The following is a 15,882-nucleotide window of genomic DNA, read 5'->3' as shown; positions in this document are numbered from 1 at the left end:
ATGGTACTGTTAACAACTGCACACTTTGGATGACTGTATGGTTAATGAATACATGTAATAAAATTCAATTTAAAAAAATTACTAAACTATAATGGTCAAAACACCATGGTACTGACACAAGGATAGATATACTGCCAATTGACTCAAATTGAGAGTTCAGAAACAGACCTTCACATCTATGGCCAACTGATTTTTTTTCTGGTATCCTCTATTGCATTTTCTTTTAAATTCCATTTTATTGAGATATATTCACATACCATACAATCATCCATGGTGTACAATCAAGTGTTCACAGTACCATCATATAGTTAGGCATACATCAGCCCAATCTATTTTGCGCATTTTTCTTACACCAGAAATAATAAAAATAAGAATAAAAAATAAAAGTAAAAAAGAACACCCAAATCATCCCCCCCCAACCCACCCTATTTTTCATTTAGTTTTGTTCCCATTTTTCTATTTATCCATCCATACACTGGATAAAGGAAGTGTGATGTACAAGGTTTTCACAAACACACTTTCACCCCATGTAAGCGACATAGTTATACAATCATCTTCAAGAATCAAGGCTACTGGGTTGCAGTTTGATAGTTTCAGGTATTTCCTCCTAGCTATTTCAATACACAAAAATCTAAAAAGGGATATCTATATAGTGCATAAGAATGCCTACCAGAGTGACCTCTCGACCCCATTTGAAATCTCTCAGCCACTGAAACTTTATTTCGTTTCATTTCACTTCCCCCTTTTAGTCAAGGAGATGTTCTCAATCCCACAATGCTGGGTCCACGCTCATCCCCAGGTGTCATATCCTACATTACCAGGGAGATTTACACCCCTGGGAGTCAAGTCCCATATAGGGGGTAGGGCAGTTAGTTCACCTGCCGAGTTTATGACCAACTGATTTTTGACAAGGCTGCCAAGTCTACTCAACTGGGAAATAACAGTCTCTTCAACAAATGATGCTGGGAGAATTGGATATCCATATGTAGAACAATGAAAGAGGACCCTTATCTCATACCATATATAACAATTAACTCACAATGGATCAAAGACCTAAAGATAACAGCTAGTATAATAAAACTCCTAGAAGAAAACTTAGGGAAGCACCTTCAAGATCTTGTGGTAGGCAGAGGTTTCTTAGACTTTATACACAAAGTACAAGCAACAAAAGAAAAAATAGATAAATGGAACCTCATCAAAACTAAAAATTTTGGGCAAAGGACTTTGTCATGAAAGTGAAAAGACAACCTACTCAATAGGAGAAAATATTTGGAAACCACATATCCAGTAAGGGTTTAATATCCAGAATAAAGAAATCCTACAACTCAACAATAAAAGACAAACAACCCAATTAAAAAATGGGCAAAAGACTTGAATAGACATTTCTCCAAAGAGGATATGCAAATAGCTAAAATGCACATGAAAAGATGTTCAACATCTATGTGGGTTTGAAATGTTATGGACCCCAGAAGAGCTGTGGTCTTTTAATCCAATCTTTTTGGGTGGAAACTTTTGACTGAGTGTTTCCATGGAGATGAGACTCACCCAACTGTGGGTGTGACCTTTGATTAAATTATTTCCGTGGATGCGTGGGAGTCACCCATTCAGGGTGGGTCTTGATTAGTTCACTGGAGTACTTAAGAGAAGCTAAGAGCCAACACAGATGCTGAGGCTTGGAGATGCTTGGAGATGCAGACAGAAAGATATTTGGAGATGTTAAGCTAAGAGACAAAGCCCAGAGTTTCCCCCAAAGAAGCTGAGAGAGGACCCCCCAGATGCTTAGAGAGAAACACCCAGGGAGAACAAGCAAGAATGCACGGGAGATGAGAGAGAGAAGCTAAGAGAGACAGAAGCCTAGAGACATTTTGGAGAAAGCCATTGTGAAACCAGAACCTGGGAGCAAAGGACAAGCAAACACCGGCCACGTGCCTTCCCAGCTGACAGAGGTGTTCTGGACACCATACACCCTTCTTTGGTGAAGGTATCCTCTTGTTAATGCTTTAGTTTGGACACTTGTATGGCCTTAGAACTGTTAATTTGTAATGTAATAAGTCCCCTTTATAAAAGCCAATCCATTTCTGGTAACTTACTTAACAACAGCTTTAGCAAACTGGAACAACATCATTAGCTGTTAGGGAAATGCAAATCAAAACCACCATGAGATATCATTTCACACCCAATAGAATGGCTGCAATTAAAAAAAAACAAACAGAAAACTACAAGTATTGGAGAGGATGGTGAGAAACGGGAACATTCATTCAAGGCTTGTGGCAATGTAAAATGGTGCAGCCACTATGGAATAGAGTTTTGCAGTTCTTCAGAAAGATAAGTATAGAATTACCATATTACCCAGCAATCTCGCTACTAGGCATATACCCAGAATAACTGAAATCAAGGACTCAAACAGGTATTTGCACAACAGTGTTCACAGAGGCATTATTCACAATTGCCAAAAGAATTGTAGCAACCCAAATGTCTATCAACTGATGAATGGATAAACAAAATGTGGTATATACATACAAAGGAATATTATTCAGCCATAAAAGAGAATGAAGTCCTGATGCATGGGACAACATGGATGAACCTTGACTACATTATGCTGAGTCAAATAAGCCTGACACAAAAGGACAAATTCTGTATGATCTCACTGATTTGAAACTATTAGAATAAGCAAATTCATAGTTAAAATCTAGCTTATAGGTTACCACAGGATAGAATGGGTTTAGAAAATGAGGAGCTGATGCTTAATTTGTACAGAATTTATAGTTAGGCTGATTGCAAAGATTTGGAAATGGATGGTGGTGATGTTTGCACAATATTGTGAGTGTAACTAACAGCACTGGATTATATATGTGAATGTGCTAAGAGGGGAAATCTACGTCATACATGTTACTAGAATAAAAATTAAAAGACAAAACATAGAACTGTATAACACAGTGAAATCTATTAGATGATGGATTATAAAACTACAAGTATAAGAATGTTCTTTCATGATATAACAAATGTGCAACACTACTACATGTCAATAATAAGGTGGTATATGGGGGAAAAATACACCTAATATCAACTATGGACGGTAGTTACTAGTACTATTTCAATAATTTAATCAACTGGAACATAGGTAATGACTCTTTAAAAAAAAAAAGGTACAATTATAAAAACAGTGCTATCATAAATTGTAACAAATGTTCCACACCATTGCAAGGTGTTGCTGTTGGAGTGGTATATGGGAATTCTGTATTTTATGCATGATTATTCTGTCTACCCATAACTTGTCTAAAAAAAATAAAAAACAAAAAAGAACACAAAGGTAGGAGGACAGAGGGATATAGGAGCATAGTTTGTATAGGCTATTGAAGTTAAGTTGGTATCAAATTAAATGAGATTGTAATGGAAGAATTAAGGGACAAAGAAGGTATAAGACTTACAAAAACCAAATAGTAAAATGGCAGAAGAAAGTCCTACACTATCAGTAGTTACTTTAAATGTAAATGGATCAAACTCTCCAGTTAAAAGGCCAAGACTGGCAGAATGGATAAAAATGCATGACCCAACTATGTGCTGCTAACAAGAGACTCTCCTTAAATTCAAAGACACAAGTAGGGTGAAAGTGAAAGGATAGACAAAAAAATATATTCCATGCAAATACTGACCAAAAGACATGAGGTGGCTAAACTAATATTAAACAAAATAGACATTAAGGTAAAAAGTGTTACAAGGAACAAAGAAAAGCATTCTATACTGATGAATGATGTAACAATTATAAATATATAGGTACCTCTGATGGTTAGGTTTATGTGTCAACTTAGCCAGGTAATGGTGCCCAGTTGTCTAGTCAAGTAAGTACTGGCCTGTTACCCAGAGGACATTTCATGGACTTAAATCATCAGTAAGTTTATTGCATTTATGGCTAATTACATCTACAATCAACTAAGGGGAGTGTCTTCCGCAATGAGATATGTTTCATCCAATCTGTTGAAGACTTTAAAAGAAGTGATGACTTTAGCATTTAAAGGAGAGAACTTTCATCTTTACTTCAGCCAGCCAGCTTCTCCTGCGGAATTTATCAAAAAGCTTCACTGGAGTTGCCAGCTTGCAGCCTACCCTATGGAATTTGGACTCATGCATCTCCACCATTGTGAGACACTTTTATAAAATCTCATAATATTTACCGATATTTCCTGTTGGTTCTGTTTCTCTAGAACTCTAATACAGCACCTAACAACAGAGGCCTAAAATGAGAAGCAAACATCAACAGATTTGAAGGAAAAAACCAATGGTTCTATATTAATGTAGGAGACTTCAACATACCACTTTCAAAAATGGATAGAACATCTAGACAAAGGACAATACTACTGATCAATACTACAGAACAATACTATAAATCAACTTGACCTAACAGCCATATACAAATAAACACTGCACCCAAGAAAAGGAGAATACACACTCTCTTCAAGTGTACAGAATCATTCTCTAGGATAAAATACGTCAGGTTACAAAACAAGTGTCAAGAAATTTCAAAAGACTGAAATCATGCTATGTGTCTTCACTGGCCACAAAAGAATGAAGCTAGAAGTCAACTACAGAGAGAGAACTGGAAAATTCACAAATACGGGGAAATTAAACAATACACTCTTAAACAACCAATAGGTCAAAGAAAAAATCACAAAGGAAATTAGGATATATCTTGAGGCAAATGAAAACAAAAACACAACATACCAAAACTTATGGAATGCAAAAAGGGAGTGCTCAGAGGGAAATTTATAGCTCTTAAATGAGTTATATTACAAAAGAAGAAAGACCTCAAATCAGTAACGTAACCTCACAACTGGAGGAACTAGAAAAAGAAGAGCAAACTCAACCCAAAAATGAGCCAAAGAAAGGAAACAATAAAGATTAGAGAGGTAATAAAGAGGAAAACAATAGAAAAAAAACGACACCAAAAGTTGGTTCTTTGAAAAGATTAATAAAATTGAGAAACCATTTGCTAGACTGACAAAGAAAAAAAGGGAGAAGAGGCAAATAGCTAAAATCAGAAATGAAAGGGGAGACGTTACCATGGACCTTCCAGAAATAAAAAAGATTTTAAGAGAATACTATAAACAATTCTACACCAACAAATTAGATAACCTAGATGAAACAGACAAATTCTTAGAAACACACAAATTATCTAAACTGACTTCAAGAAGAAACAGAAGATTTCATAGACTAATAACAAGTAGAGAGACTGAATCAGTACCTAAATCCTCCCCACAAATAAAGTTCAGGACCAAATGGCTTCCCTGGTGAATTTTACCAAACATTCAAAAAATTAACACCAGTCCTTCTCAAACTCTTCCAAAAAACTCAAGAGGAAGGAGAACTTTCTAATTCATTCTATGAGGCCAGGATCACCTAAAATCAAAGACAGGTATATCAAAGAAGAGAAAATTACAGACCAATATTCCTTAGGAACATAGATGCAGAAATGCTCAACAAACACTAGCAAAGTGAATCCAACAACACATCAAAAGGATCATGCACCACAACCTGAGAATAAACACAGCTGCTGCTTCGCTTTCACCTTACACATCTTGTGGAAATTTTCTTGTAGCGAACTGAATTTGTAATCACACGAGAAAGAGAACTCTGGAAAAGCAGTTCCATCTCAATTATGCTGACACAATACAAAAGCCACCCGAGTGTGCATGGATATTTCTTCATCTCTTTCATTTTATTCTTTCTGTTAAATTATATTTAGATCTTTCTCTTGTAAATATCACACAGCTGGATTTTTCCTTCATCCTAACATTTTATCTTTCGTCACATTTAATACATGTACATTTATTGGGATTTATGACTTTCATAATTATAAAAAGAATTCTTTTTAAAAATTAAATAATGCAATATCTGTATTGAAGATATATGCATGACTTGAATTTCTGAAGTATTTTTTAAATGTAATTTGTTACTTACCACTTCTCCAGCAGAGGCAGCCAACATATGCTTCACAGGCATCAAATATGAAGATGAATTTGTGTGCAAAAACCATTTCACATATTCATAGGTGATAAAAAAGGCAGCAGCTAAAATTTAAAGCAAGCCAGTATTTTACAAATTTTAAATATATTCAAACTGTTAAGAAATATGACGTTTCTTAAGAAAATACAACTCTAATTATTAAACTGTGGAAAACAGGTAAAGAAAATAAGTAAACACATACCCTCCCCCACATCATTACTCTTTCAAAATTCAATGAGCCCATATTATATGCCTGACCCTGGACTTAAAAAGATGAAGAAGATATAATCCCTGTCCTGAGGGAGCCTAACAGCTAAGCTAGTATTTATTCACTCCATTATACTGACAAGTCAGTTAACATTTTAGTAGGCTTTCTTGAAAAGGGTATGAGTTTCTGGGATCGAAAAATATCATTACATAATGGTCAGGAAACAAGGAATCAGTTACAGTAATTTATAGACAGGTTAAAATTTCAAATAAATTTAACACATAAAATAACTATTCTTTATATTTCATTTCTTATTACTCAAAACAAACATGGACACCTTTTACTACCTCAACTCACCTTTACATCAAAGAAACAATCAACTATTTAATTAAAACTGAAACTCAAAATCTCAAAAAAGCTATCCCTATCACTATGAACTAATCTTAGCTGTACATGAGGGTTTTAAGACTTGCCATGTACTGTTAACAAAAGATGTTTATCACTTCTTAAAAGATAAGGCATGAAAGATAAATGACAAATTCATCTTTGAAAAACATTTGGATATGTGCCATTAAAGCCTAAAACACTCATGTAAAAAGCCTGACAGTGAAAATCAGTTCTCCAAAGTTAAAGTCAACAAGCTTGAAAACAATCCTTAGGCTGCTAACAAATATACACTTGGCTCAACAAGAGGCACCCTGTCCACAGCTGAGTAATTACTAATTCATACAATTTTATATCATTAACTCAGGTCCCTATTCCCATTTGTCATTCTTAACAAAGCTTTTCCAACTTTGGCCCACTCACTGAATGTATCTCTAATTGTCTTCACCTTTAAGTTCAGCCTGCTACACATTTCCCCCTTCCCCTCACAGCAGAAGGAAGAAAGACAACAGCAAACATTTTTAGGTTTTCAGGATTAGCCACCTCAACTCCGTCTGACTTCATTGCTACTTTTGTGATACACAAGGTCCTTTAGAAATGTCCCCAAACCCCACTGGGTGGCATCCAACAAGACCCCAGATGAAGCTCTGGGAAAATGACAATGAAAAAAAGGGGTTGGTCTATCTGATATCTACAGTCTCTTTCAGATCTAAAATTTTAAATTTTTTTAATTTTTTAAAACTATACTTTTTCTATATTCTCTTCCAAATAGGAAGCAAGCTTCCTGAATTTTCTTCTCCTCTTCTGATCATCACTCTCCTCTTTGCCCAAGCCCTCTCACCCCAGCATCATACATTCTCAAAAAAGTCTTCAGCCAACGATAATTACAAAGGTTTTCTATACTCAAACCAGAACCTTAACCAAAAGCAAAAGAAAACAAAGGTACAACATAGAAAAGTTCAATTTATCAAAATTTTGCTTAAAAAAATAGGGCCATTTCTGAAACCCTGGCACTTTGACTACTTCTCCAGCACCTCCCTTTCACTGAAATTTTGTGGATGGCAAAAGAAGAAAAGTAACACAAGAAAAAGGATTAGCCACCTCAACTCCGTCTGACTTCATTGCTACTTTTGTGATACACAAGGTCCTTTAGAAATGTCCCCAAACCCCACTGGGTGGCATCCAACAAGACCCCAGATGCCACACACAAAAAATTCAAAACTACATTCTGTCAACTGTATAAAAATGTAGCTTATGAGGGGTGACAATGTGATTGGGAAAGCCAAATGGACCACACTCCCCTTTCTCCAGTGTATGGATGGATGAGCAGAAAAATGGGGGCAAAAAAAAATGCACTCAGAGTTCTTTTTTACTTTAATTGTTCTTTTTCACTTTAACTTTTATTCTCATTATTTTTGTGCGTGTGGTAATGAAAATGTTCAAAAATTAATTTTGGTGATGAATGCACAATTATATAATGGTACCATGAGCAACAACGTACGCTTTGTATGACTACATGGTATGTGAATATACCCCAGTAAAAATGAATTTAAAAAAAAAAAAAAAAAACTACATTCTGTATGTATTCTCCTGCTGGCTAGAATCTAAAGTAGTCTTGTAACATTAATGACAGCACCATGTAATCTATACACATTAACTAATATTACACCTACCAACAGAATCCCTGTGTGGATACGTATGATGAATCCAAATGAAACACCAAAAAAACTGATGACCCAAAGACAGGGGCCTAGTGATACACTCCTTTGCAATTCCCTAGTTCACAGGTTCCCAAACTTACCTACATACTAGAATCACCTGGATTGCCCAAGACACACCCAAGACCAATTAAATCACACTCTCCAAGGGCAGGACCCAGGTATCAATATTCTTTAACAGCTTCAAGTCATCAGGTGATTCCAATGCGGACTTAGAGCTATGCTTGGCATGGAATGGGTGCTCAGTAATGACTTGTTATCAATTACTAAAGGTATTAAACTCAAGGATAACATCAAAACAGTTTGCTATTCTAAGGACTGCTAGGGGTGAGAGGGAGAGGGGGAGAGATAAACACTATTTTTCTCTTTGCAATATAAATCTTCATGTAAATGCTGTACTCACAGATTGACATATAAATGTCAAGTTAACATGAAAGAAAAAGTTTCTCATGAATTAGGCTAAGAAAAAAGAAAGCAAACCCTAAAATTTAAGAATCTCCTTGAGCCATGGTTGTGTGTGCATGCATGTTTGGTGGTTTTTTGCTTGTTGCTTGGTTTGTTTTTGACTGTTGCTAGAAGGATCACTAAACAATTAAAATGAGGTAAGTATCTGAAAAAAGTATACCAACAAGTGGATTAAATGGAAGAGATCATATTGATTATAGAAAAAGAGGGCCATAAGTCAAATAACGACACGTCAGAACCAAAACAAAAGCAAGACATGGAAGGAGAGTATGCAGTAGGAGGTTAGCGGGAAATAGTTACATCATCTAAGAGCAATTTAGTTAAAATAGAAATATTTAAAGCCTCTTAGATTCACCTGCTCCACAAGAATCTCCAAGGAAGTAGTTATCAAACCCAGCATCAAACTGGAATTTCCTGGGGAGCTATTAAAAATCCTGAAACACAGGCAAAGGCCAGACTAATTTAACCACAACTTCCAGGCTGAGACACAGGCATCAGCATTTTTTAAAGATTCTCAAGATATTCCAATATGAAGGCAAGTTGAGAACCACTGCTCTAAGCAATCACAATCAGTGTCACATTAACACTTTAGGGGTTCTACTAACTGGGAATTTGAACAATAAAAACCATTTTTAAAAGACTGCTCATATTTTTTCTATTACAAATATATTGGAATGGAATCTACAGCACTAGCCAATTCACCAGTCATGGGGTAATGAATAGAAATTCAGAAGTTAAGCTTCAACACATAAGGAATTCTATGCAAGATAAGACCAGATACCATTTTGAAAAAAAAAAAAAAAAACATTTTCCTGGGTTTATAGCAATGAGAATATCGACATAATTTTTACCATTAGGAAAGGATCCAATAGCAGCAGAAGGAACGCCAGCATATATTCCATGAAAACCACCAGCCTTATTAAATCCTTGGGGACTCTGTAGCCTCGTTTTAATGGTATCCAGAGGAAATAATATCAAGTCGACAGAGACACCTGCTACCCCACCAGCCTTAAAAAAAAAAAAAAAAAAAAAAAAAACAGGAAGAAGAGAAATGAAAAACAAGGTTATAATAGACTAAGCTCTCTGCAATTTGGGGAATAGGAAGAAGGTAGTCTTTAAAGTATGTTTCTCACATCTTTCAGTTCATGAACTACTTTAGCTTGGTCAAAGGACCTTCTAAAGTAAATCTAGAATTCCTGGGAAAACAAACATGACCATACCAAATTTTCAAACTGTAAATTTTACATTAATTTTTATTTCATTTTTAAATTCATTTTTTTATACATTCACATGATTTTAAAAAGGAAAAAAAAAAAACCCAGAAAGCTAAAATGCCCAAAGTCTCCTTCCCACCCCTGTTCCGGCTATGCTTAGGTCCCAATAATTCAGGTAACCACTTTTAATGGTTTTCTGTTCTATCCTTCCAGGTTTTCTTTAGATTTAAAAAAAATAAAATAAAATGTGGTATGCAATATGCACTGTTCTGCACCTTGCATTTTCATTCAACAATGTATCTTAGCAATCTTTCCATATCAAAATGTTACATTTGTTTTCTGAGGTTTTTTTTTTTTTTCTTTATTAGAGAAGTTGTGGGTTTACAGGACAACCATGCATAAATACAGGATACCCATAAACTACCCTATTATTAACAGCTTGCATTGGTGTGGTACATTTGTTATAAATGATGAAAGCACATTTTTATAGTTGTATGATTAACTATATTCCATGGTTTACCTTAGGGTTTACTGTGTTGTGCAGTTCCATGGATATTTACAATTTTTATCCTAGTACATATATATGACCTAAGATTTCCCCTTTTAACCACATTCAATATATAATTCGGTGCTGCCGATTACATTCACAGTGTTGTGCTACCATCACCACCATCTATTTCCAAAACATTTCCATCGTTCCAAATAGGAACCCAGTATATTTTTAAGCCTTAACTTCTCATTCTCTACCACAACCCCCTCTCCTGGTAATCTTTATTCTAACTTCTGGATATGAATTTCCTCCCTGTAATTACTTCCTTTCAGTGAGATAACAGAGTGTTTGTTTGTTCCAGAGACTCTAGATATGCAGCCAGAGGAACATACTGAAGGTAAACCTATGAACATGAAAGAGGAAAGTGGTTGTGGCAAAGAGGATGAAGATGTCCCCGTAGAAATGATGCCCACAAAAAAAAAAAAAAAAAAAAAAAAGAATTGTTTTAAAGGAACTCTCAGAGCTATTAAATGCCTTTGAAAGCACAAAAGATTAATGTTGGAAACTGTCCAAACTTAGAAAGCAAGCAGTAGTGATAATTCACCAAGGTACAGAAAAGATGCTTGCTCAGCACTGTAAGATACACAATGAGAAAAAGGCAAGTACCGTTCAAACTACTCCTGTTAAGCTTTTTACAAAGATCAAAATTCTTAATGTTTCTGTTTTTAATTACAGTGTATTAAATAAATATTAGTTTTACTATTTTTTCACTTATAGACAATATTAAGATTTTTTAATGTTTTGACAAAAAATTTTAAAGGTCATGAAATAATTATAATTTTTCCTATGGATTAAGATTGCCTTGCACAGTTTCACCTTGCACAGTCATTTCTATGGTCCCACACTACCATGCAAAATGAAGGCTGCCTGTACTTCACATCACCTAGCACTTACACTTATCCAAGTCCTTTCACCTGTAACCTAGGACTGGTTCAAAATCAAGTGCACTAGGGATGTTTTTGGTTTCATTTCTTTAAGTACCAAGGTAGGAGAACTGATGAGCTACAAGATCAATGAAATAGTGCTGAAGGGAATAGGAAATTCAAGAAGCAAGGAATAGAGAGATGTGATGAAGGGTATGCTATTAAGAAAATATCTAAAGTATACTAAATAAAATTAAATGTAACCCTACCATCAAAAATATTTAAGTGTTATTTTTGGGTTCAGCTCTTTCTCTAATGAATGGAATCATTTTTTTTTTTGCACAGTTTTAATTAGGCATGAACAAATGTACATATGTACAATTTTGTATTTTTTTCCTAATTTTAGGACCTAAGCATTTTCCATGTAATGACAGCACATACTCCTCATAAGCACTATTTTTAATGACCCCAGAATAGTCCATAAAATGGATCTAACATCATTTACCTAATATTCTCTTTTTGTTGCTTGTTTAAGTGGCTTGCTGATGTCTTTACTGAAAGAAATGTTTTGAACATTTTTAAGTTACTAACACCTTATTCCAAACTGCTTTCCTAAAAGCATGCACCAATCAATGAACTCTTTGAAGGTTTCTTTCTGAATAGCCAACTCCGTATCCCAGAGGAGCACTAACCTTGACTGATCATGTAAAATGCACAAATCATCCCAGGACTCTCTCCTTATTATGTGCTACAAACCTTCAATCCTCCTCATGAAGCTTTAAGAAGGAAATTTACATGCCAGGCTCTGTGTTTAGCGTTTAACAGTATTTTATTTAATCCTTAGATCATAGTTTCACAATTTCACCAGTCATGTAGACCTACCTTTCATGCATTCATTCATTCATTCAACTATAGTGTTTATTGCCTACAAAGTTCCAGCCCCTATAATACAGTGGTAAGTAAAACAGATGGCCCTAAGAAGTGCTCAGCCTACCTCAAAGACACTCCTAACCTTAAAAAAATGGTCCCTCCATTGCTGGACTAGTTTGATATAAAATCTTCCAGTGGCAGCCTTTATACTTCAAATAAAATCTAAAATGTTTTCCATGGCTCACAAAGCCCCACCTCAGCTGGCTTTGCCTTCCTCTTCAGTATCATCCCCTGCCATGACTACACTTACCTATTAGGTCTCAAAGCCAACAGCTGAACATTCTAAGCTCCTTTCCACCTGATGGCTTTTTCACACGCTGCTCTCTCTGGCTGAACTTTTCCTTCTGCTCTTGAGAGTGTTTAGCCCTTTCCCATCTTTTACATCTTAGATTAAATATCACCTCCTTAGGGCCTTTCTTGGCCATGCCATCTAACGTAGGTTCTCCGATATTACTTTACTCTCCATCACACCCTCAGTTCATTTCTTTTTAGCATTTACTACATGCTGCAACTGTTTATTTGTTGGCCTTTCTCCCCTTATCAAGATGAGGTTTGGTTTGTGTGCCACTATATCTCCAGGGGCTATCACAGTGCCCAGTGGGCACAGTACGTGACAGATAAACTGTGCCCTGCATGAGTAAAATATTATTTCTTTAGCTGGAATTAAACCTTATCTTCCTTGAAACTTTCACCCACTGGTCCTAATTTTACCTTCTGTAACTACATTGAAAAAAAGGGGGACATTTTTCTGCATGTGTAGCACATTTCAATTTTATATATACATATAAAATCTCTTTGTCAACTCTAGCACTCACCTGTTTTTAGCAACTGCGACAGGTGCTGACATCAGCAATAGCATTGAAAAGTAGTTAAAGGCATGGACACCTAGGTTGGGATCTAAGTTCCAGCACTTACCTGTAAGACTTCCAACAAGTTATGTAACACCTCTGTACCCCAGTTCTCTCATTTGGAAAACTTGAATAAGACCTCAATTTTTTGTGAGAATTAAACCAGATAATACATGTAAAGAGCTTAAACTTACCCCAGTTGCTGGCACAGGAAGGTTAGTTATCTAAACTACTATTGCTGTCTCACTAGCTAGACAGGAAAGCTCCTTGAAGGAGAAACAAATATCTTTGCATCTCTAAGACAGAGCTTATACAAAGTCTCAATTTATATGTCAGTTCCTCTAAGAAATCTCCCCTACCCCTCAAAAATTACCCTTCCCACATACATGTTGAGCCATTTTACTATTACCTTAAAAGGTACTTTACCATTCTATCCCACCCGACCCCTGTGAGCAGATCATCTTGTTCACGTGTTACCTCCAACACCTACAATACCAAACATCTGATAATTAAATGAACACATTCCTCTAGGTCTCCATTTTCCTGGGAGAGGCTGTTTAAATTTGTCTGCTTCAACCCACTCCGGAAGCTGAAAATGTAGGCAATCACTGACTTGTTCAATGCTGTATCTAATATCCCCTATTGGACATGCCATAAGAGAGGCTCCAAAATACTCGTTAAAGGATTTCGGTTGTTGTTTTCGTCTTTTGGTTTTTGTTGTTAAAGCGTGTTGATTCCCATCGTTTTCTAAGGAACTAAGTACTAAGCCTGGCCTATTGACTTACCGAGCGCCAGCCAGGGCTATGTCTATCCATGCTCATCGATTATCTCCCCAAAGCCTAGAACAGTACTTGGAGCCGAATAATCAGCTCATTTATGTACTGAATGAATGAATGTATATGCCATATTCTGAGACTTAAAATTGAGACACAGTAAAATGATAAAAGTCTTGGACGGGGGGAGGGGTGTGTGTGTGAACAATCTGAGTGAGGATTTTTGTTTAGTTACATAGTTTCTTTAACTCCCAAGTTCTCCAAAATGTGGTTGTGTGGTTATAACAGAGAACTGAATTACGGGGAGTGAGATTAGGTCCTCCCCCGTTCCTTAAGAAAAGCCCGTGTCCAGGGGAAAAAGACCTGGCTTTGACACAAACCTGGAAGGGGCCCCCGAAACCCCACACTCCCTCCCAGAACTGGCGGCAGGTGACCCCAAGGACGGTCCAGCGCGCACAACCGGAAGAAAGTACTCTTTCAGACAAGCCCTAACGGGCTCCCCAGAGCCGGACTTCGGCACTCCGAGCGCTCCACACTCACCACCAGCGAAGCCGTGAACCCCCTCCAATCCATGGCCAGACCCGGTCAAAACTATAAGCTGAGGCTGAGTGGAGCCGTGTCTCGGCTACTTATGCTGGGCGCCGCCATCTTGGAGGCGGGGCCTGCCGGAGCGTGCAAGAGCCTGCGCGAGCCTGCACTTCCGCAGCAACGTGACGAAAATCACAACTGCAAGTGCGAGCCGAAAGAGCCGGACCAGGAGGAGCTCCGGAAGGGAGGGGCGGGGCCAGGAGTGTGGCCAAGCCAAGCTCCGCGCCTCTTCTCCACATCCGTTTCCTGCGGCCTTCAGGAGAGGACTCTCGCCAGCAAGTGAGGCTCGGCTGGGAACCCAGAGACCCGCTGTGAGGGCAGGTGTGATTCTAAAGCTTCTGCTGTTGGTTTTCTCATCTGTAAATGGGTAGGGGTAGGGGCAAATCATACGTTTCACAGGAATAGTTATTATATAGTCAGCGTTGTTTATACTTACGCTTCAAGCCTGTCCAATATGAGTTACAATGTGTAATAAATAATTTGGTTCATTTCAAAAAAAAAAAATTGTATGCTAAAAAGAGGCGTAGCTATCGCGCGCTGAGGGGCCTGGAGGGCGTGGCTAGTTCCAGGGGGCGCGGCGTGTAGTTTCCCCATCATTCAAAATCCAAATCGGTTATTTCTGTATGATTTAATCTTGGTATTATCAGTAAAAATTTTGACCGGATTTCTATAAAATAGACCCATTGTTAGAATAATTTTAAATAAAGATACAGTAAAACACTTAAAAAGTTTCTTTATTCTAGCTAAAAAAAATAGCATCCTCCATTTCTCCTTGCTGGCAGTTATTGCACTTATTGCTCATCTTGTTAACTGTTGTACAAGTATGCATACCTCGAAGCTCAGTACATAATGTTCATGGACGTGCTTTTACATTTCTTAAACCAGTACCTTCTGAGCTTCCATAATAAGGGTCACTGTATCTCAGAGGTGGTGCCAGGTGATTGACAGACACTTTTTCCTTTCATCCTCACATCAACCCTATGAGATAGGCACCACTACATCACAGAGGACCCTTCAAAAAGTTAGGTAGCTTAATCAAAGCTACAGCTAACAAAGCAGGGCCAGGATTAAAAATTTACTCAGTGCCCTCATCACTTCTCTAAGCCCTTGCAAAAGCCTTCTTATCAGTCTCCTTGTCTAGCTTTTCTTTAGTGCATCTTCCACACCACCACTAAAATCTATATTCTCTTCTATCTGATATGATCTAGGACTGATGCATAGCTTTAGGGTTAGATGAGATTCAAATTTTGATCTGTCACCTACTAGCTTTGTGACTTTGGGTATAATTCCCTGAAAATGAGTTTCCATCCCTGTAAAGTGGGTATAATGACAGTACTGTTT

General features: G+C 37.0%; 1 protein-coding gene across 5 annotated transcripts in view; it reads right to left on the bottom strand.

Moving 5' to 3' along the window:
• SLC25A26 (solute carrier family 25 member 26) overlaps positions 1–14,642 on the bottom strand; it is a 218,695-nt gene extending 204,053 nt beyond the window's left edge. For 2 of the 5 annotated variants that reach the window (XR_005211067.1, XM_037799942.1), the window contains exons 1-3: positions 14,494–14,640; positions 9,627–9,783; positions 5,956–6,065 (exon numbers count right to left, since the gene is read on the bottom strand). Coding sequence is in view for 3 of the 5 variants with exons in the window: in XM_037799942.1 (XP_037655870.1) it covers positions 5,956–6,065; positions 9,627–9,783; positions 14,494–14,526 (300 nt within the window). In the remaining 2 variants the exon portion in view is untranslated. Of the gene's footprint in view, positions 1–5,955; positions 6,066–9,626; positions 9,784–14,493 lie in introns of all 5 variants that reach the window. The other 3 variants (XR_005211066.1, XM_037799935.1, XM_037799950.1) reach the window with 2 other exon arrangements.
• Positions 14,643–15,882: the final 1,240 nt, after the last annotated feature.

This window comes from Choloepus didactylus, chromosome 1 (assembly GCF_015220235.1).
Source record: "Choloepus didactylus isolate mChoDid1 chromosome 1, mChoDid1.pri, whole genome shotgun sequence".
In the NCBI taxonomy this organism is placed as follows: Eukaryota; Metazoa; Chordata; class Mammalia; order Pilosa; family Megalonychidae; genus Choloepus; species Choloepus didactylus.
This window is presented reverse-complemented; position numbering and strand designations above follow the sequence as displayed.